Genomic DNA, 6,125 nt, shown 5'->3' with positions numbered 1-6,125 from the left:
ATCCTGAAACAAAAAGGCATACATTTTTCAAAGGTTATTCAAGTTTTTCATTCTATCTCATAAACAATGTTTAATCTAAACCCCGCTAAGTTAGACACCACTTTTAAATCGCTACAGTTCAACACAAAAACATAGCCGACAGATTGCCGGAATAGCTGCGAAAGAATAGACCTGCGTGCCATATAATAGAGATAGAAACAGATACAGATCTAAATTGAACAAAAATCGACGCCGCTCAAAAACTAGGTAAAAAAATTTAGCGATAAATTAATAAAGCTTGTTAAAATTCATTCCGCAGAAGCCTCTTATTAAGGACCTCTATTGCATTTATGAGTTCCTTTGACTTTAAACAAATTCAAATTAAACTTAAGTTTTAAAGTGCAAAAGTCATTTTATTGAGTGAGGTAAGTCACTTGTGATCAAAATCTAATCACGCAAAAAACTTTTGCTAAAGAGAGTGAGAAATGACGTCACGCGCGCAAACGCCGTTAGTGAGAGGAAGAAGTCATTCAGAAAGTTTGACTTTTTCAGCTTTGCTGTGTGAACAAATGTAAAACGAAAAAAAGAGCGTCAGACGACGAAACAAAAACATAGCCGGAAGAATTCCGGAAGCGACTCGAAGCCGCAAAACCCCAAAACAAACCCTAATTGCAGCTGAAGCAATTACCATTTGAATTCAACCATTAACTCATTACCTCCCCTGGTCTGATCTAAAAATTGGTGAAACTTAAACCACTGTCACCAAGAAAAAAATGCAGCAAAATTTTATATTGTTGAAAATGTTTGATAACGTTAAAAAATCCGAAATAGATAAGCAGGTCAAAATACTGATGGCCTAAAACAGCTGAAAGGGCTATCAATTGCCCTCAAATAATTCATGATTCTGATCTCAAAAAGATCAGAAAAGCAAACGGCAGATAACAATCTTAGAAACTAAGTTAAATCTTTTTTTTTAAAAAAAGAATACTCAAATTTAAGAATCAGAAAACCACTATAATTACAGTTCTAATCACTGCAATTAAAACAAAAAACGGCACATACTTCTCCCTTGTTCTGCATATGCTAGACAACATGATTTAAAACTAATTCAAAAATTAAAATAATCATAGAAAAGACAAGCAGCAGAAAAATGTTCAAAGGCAAAAAATCGTTAAATTAACACCAAGGCCGGAAGGAAGTTGCAGTAGATAGTATTAAGTAGAGCTTGTGGAAAAAACTGGCTAGCAAACTCTCAGTACTGCCTTGTGTTGAATGAAATCAATTGCAAACAAAGAAATGACGAAAATCTAAGAAAATGCTGAAATCATTCAATTTTTTAACAACTGAAACAACCAAAAATAAAGGTGCCATAAAAAGCTGCCAGGACAAAACTAAAATGATACTAACTAGAATGATAAGAACATGGACACAATATGAGGAACACCGAAATAAAAACACATTCTTGATTTTTGAAAGTCATAAAACAAAATTCAAGAAAAACGAATACATTTCATTGTTCAGCCATAGAAAAGACATAGAGACATAGAAAAGATAACTAGTCGTCCAATATAAAGATCTATCCTCCTGAACTGAACAAAAAAATAAGAAAAACCAGATATCAAACATACGAAACATTAAATATTTTACAGAAAAAGGTCAAAAAACTTTTAATACTGCTTTCATGAAAAATGGAAGCTGAAAAAATCAATATACCAAAAATAAAAATAGGTGCCAGGACAAAGCTAGAAAGATACTAACTAGAATTTTAAGAATATGGGCACAATGTAAGGAACACCGTAACAAAAAGGCATTCTTGTTTTTTAAAAAGTTAAAAATCAAATTAAAAAATCAAGAAAAACAAATACAGTTCACTGCTCAACATTCGAGACCTAGAAAAGATAACTAGTCATCCGATACAAAAATCTATCCTCCTGAAGAAAACAAAAAAATAGGAAAAAGCAGAACTCAAAAATATAAAACATTGAAACATTTCGCAAAAAAAAAAATTATCAAAAAACTTTTAAGACAGCATTTACGAAAAAGCTTCAACTGTTTTTCAAAAACTGAACTCCCAAAAAATGATTGAATTTTTATTGAAACGCAATTAAGGTCCCTCATGTTGTACAAAAAGACTACTTCTAGTAATTACAATCAAAATACAAACAAAAAACTGACAAAAATCGGGAAAAAACTACCAAAATCGGATTAGCATATGTACAATTTTATAAAACAAAAATACACCGAGGTAGAGAGAGGCGTTAAGTATATGAATTATCAAAGGGAAGTTGCCAAATGAACTGATTTTTGACAAAAAGACGGTTAAAAGATCTAAGAATGAAGAAATTAATAGAAAAGTCAAAAATTAACTAAAAAATCAAAAAAATATGTGCCAATTTTCAAATTGAAACCCATATTCAGGCTCTGCAAAACACTGTGGCATCAATCTCCGATGTTGGCATTTCAATATAGTATCGAATAAAAATTATTTCTACAAAAAACCAAATTACAAGCAAAAAAAATTGCCCACTTAGACGAAAAAACGGCTAAAAACGGTTCTCTATATATGCCATTCAGTCAAAAACTACTTTTTCAAAGTCAAAAAGTCATTCACTAAACGCAGCGCATGATCAAAAAACTTCTCTCGCTTAGCGAAAATTTGTTCACCAAGACAGCTTTTCTCACTTTCGCTTTTAGGTCAAAATGCCGCGTGAACAAATCTACTTCCTGTAAAAAAAAACATAGCCGGAAGAATTCCGGAAGCGACTCGAAGCGTCAGAACTTTACAAACAAAACCGTAAATGCAAGGGAAGCCATTATCATTTGTATTAAACCATTAACTCATTACCTCCCCAGGTCTGATCTAAAATTTGGTGACTTAAACCACTGTCACCAAGAGAAACAAAACGCAGCAAATTTTTATATTATTGAAAACGTTTGGTAACGTTAAAAAAGTCCGAAATAAATAACATGGTCAAAATACTGATAAGCTGAAAAAACTGATAGAGCTATCAATTGCCGTCAAATAATTAATTCATGATTCTAGTCTCAATGATCGCGAAAGCAAACGGCAGATAATAATCTTAGAAACTAAGTTAAATCTTTTCAAAAAAAGAAGGCTCAAAGTTAAGAATCAGAAAACCACTAAAATTACACTTCTAATCACTGCAATTAAGAAAAAAAGAGCGTATACTTCTTCCTTGTACATACACTAGACAACATGATTACTAAATCAAATATTAAATTGATCATAGAAAAGACATAGGCAACAGAGGAATATTCAAAGGCAAAAAATCGTTTAAATTAAAACTAAGGCCAGAAGAAAGTTGCAGTAACCATTAATGAGTGGATGTTTTGGAAAGTCTTGCTAGCAGACTCTCAGTACTGCCTTATGTTGAATGAAATCAATGGAATGACGTCAATCAATGGAATGAAATCAAGAGAAATGACGAAAATCTAGGAAAAAGCTGAAATCATTCAATTTTTTAACAACTGACAAAATCAATATACCGAAAATAAATGTAGGAGCCAGCCCGAAGCTAGAATGATACTAACTAGAATGTTAAGAATATGGACACAATGTAAGGAACACCGTAACAAAATGACATTCTTGATTTTTGAAAGTTAAAAGTCAAATTTAAAAAAAATCAAGAAAAACGAATACCATTTCATTATTAAGCATTCGAGACATAGAAAAGATAACGAGCCATCCGGTACAAATATCTACCCTCTAGAAGAGAACTCAAAAATGGAAAATAGAGAAAATACGAAACATCGGAAAATTTTGCAAAAAAAATGGTCAAAAAAACTTTTAAGACTGCATTTGTGAAAAAGTTTTAACTATTTTTCAAAAACTTAACGCCAAAAATGATTGCGTTTTTATTGAAACGAAATTAAAGTCCATCATGTCGCACAAAAAGACTATTTCTAGTAATTAAAACCAACCAAAATACAAACAAAAAAACTGAAAAATCGGAAAAAAAATTTACCAAAATCGGATTCTCATATGTAAAATTTTATAAAACGAAATTACATAGAGGTAGAAAGAGGCGTTGAGTATATGAGTTATCAAAAACAAGTTGCCATATTAACGGATTTTTGCCAAAAAAGACGGTTAAAAGATCCAAAAATGAAGAAGTTAATAGAAAAAAAGCCAAAAAAATAACTAAAAAATCAAGAATTATGTGCCAATTTTGAACTTGAAACGCATCTTCAGGCTCTGTATAACCCTGTGGTATCATTTCCGAGGTTGACAATTCAATATAGCATCGAATAAAAATTATTTCCACAAAGAACCAAATTACAAGCAAAAAAACTGGGCCACTTAGACGAAAAAACGGCTAAAAACGGTTATCTATATGTGCCATTCAGTCAAAAACTACTTTTCAAAGTCAAAAAGTCATTCACTAAACGCGGCGCATGATCAAAAAAGTTCTCTCGCTCAGAAAAAATTAGTTCACACTTCAATTTTACTCGCTTTCGCTTTTAGGTCAAAACAGCGTCTGAACGAATAGTACTTCCGGTAAAAAAAAAAAACCTTAAGAAAACCAATACTCCTCTTCGAGTCGTAAAAACCGAGAGAAAACCAATACTCCTCTTCGAGTCGTAAAAACCAAGAGCACCGCAATATAGCTACGCTCAGCTTACAGCTTCGCAGCTATAAACAATACGATAGGAAAAACTAAACATGTTGTTCAATTGAATTCAACCAAGGAAGGTGAAATGGTATTCAATACAAAGTAAAACGGACAATACTTGCCTTGTGTCCTGAGCAGTCGGGAGCGTGGGCGTATCCCTAAAACACATCACAATTGAACCCTTCAAAATTCAGATGATCAAGAACGACGAGGACTTTGTAAGGAATTTCACCAAATGATAGAAGCAATGAGACAGAACCTCGCCTTTGTACCACACGAACGTTCAATCGGTCAGAGGAAAATCTGTATCACATATTTTGGTATGACAAAAATCGCACAAAAAAGATCAACATGATCCAAATAATTCTTGGAATTTTTATCTGAGATCAATCACAATTCTAAATTTGCAATAATAGTCATTCAAATCATAGGGTGTTAACAATTTCTATACTACTATTTTAATTCTGTAATTCAAGAAGTGTAAGCGTTCTGTGACAACAAAACCCAAGATAAAACGATCGGATTAAGTTGAACATATTTGAGAACAACTGCTCTATATGGTTTTGACCGATATATGCAAGATCATTCCGCGAGCCGGCCAACAGATTTTGCTAGAACAGTTACGCAACATTTCACCTTGTAAGTTGCATCGATGGCAGCTTGTGCCTCTGTGGCTGCTCTGATTAGAACCAGGACAGCCCTCGCAATATCAGTGGAAGAACCCCAGACAGCATCTGAGAACTCAATCTGTTTCTCAATTTCTGCGTTCTCCTTCTCCTTCGCAGACCCTTCACCGCCAGCTGCACCTGATGCAGCCGAAGGCACCACTAAAGGTTTGCTCGGACGGAGCTTCGTGAATTTATCAACCTAAATAATTGCCCATTAACTAACATTCTCTTGTAACTCCGTTCAGAGAACACAAGTAGTCCTGGATAAAAAACCAACCGGATTATAAAAGCATTTAACCTGCACAATGCTCTACTCATGCATATTCTGGACTATTTTTTCTCAAAAAAAACGCAGATAACTTCTAGTCGTAGCACAGCATTGCTGTTTCTTAATGAGACGAAGACTAATTAGAACAACGTTCAAATACCGGCATCTATTATGCGCATCTTCATCCCATTTCTAACTTTGATTGTTTTTTGACAATGACTCCGTTCTTGCGGTTTACGAGCAATTTGAGCAGAATGGGTCAAAAATTTAAATAGCCTAGAGATGTCCTAAACAATTTTACGTGAAATGTCAATAAAACGGCAAAAATGGGTAAGCGAAACTCATTTTAGCAAAATAAATTTCAGAAAAAAAGTCTGCAATCTCTTCAATTGACCTCTAGTAGTAAACCTAAACCGACTAAACTCTGATCTCGAATAAGCTGTGAGGGCAATTTAATTTTGGGAGTTTAGCTTAGAATTTTTTTTATGGGTGAAAAAACTCGGAAGTCACAGCGGTTCGAACCCGCGCCCTCGAGGATAGCAGTCACTTGTTCACCACTAAGCTACAATGGCTTTG

General features: G+C 33.7%; 1 protein-coding gene across 6 annotated transcripts in view; it reads right to left on the bottom strand.

The window, feature by feature from the left end:
* Positions 1–6,125, bottom strand: part of LOC142336168 (talin-1-like) — a 210,366-nt gene that overhangs the window by 13,909 nt on the left and 190,332 nt on the right. For all 6 annotated transcript variants that reach the window (XM_075384782.1, XM_075384786.1, XM_075384783.1 and 3 more), the window contains 2 exons: positions 5,250–5,480; positions 4,736–4,771 (listed from right to left, as the gene is read on the bottom strand). In XM_075384782.1, the coding sequence (XP_075240897.1) occupies positions 4,736–4,771; positions 5,250–5,480 (267 nt within the window). The remainder of the gene's footprint in view (positions 1–4,735; positions 4,772–5,249; positions 5,481–6,125) is intronic.

This window comes from Convolutriloba macropyga, chromosome 3 (assembly GCF_964194025.1).
Source record: "Convolutriloba macropyga chromosome 3, txConMacr16.3, whole genome shotgun sequence".
NCBI lineage: Eukaryota > Metazoa > Xenacoelomorpha > Acoela > Convolutidae > Convolutriloba > Convolutriloba macropyga.
This window is presented reverse-complemented; position numbering and strand designations above follow the sequence as displayed.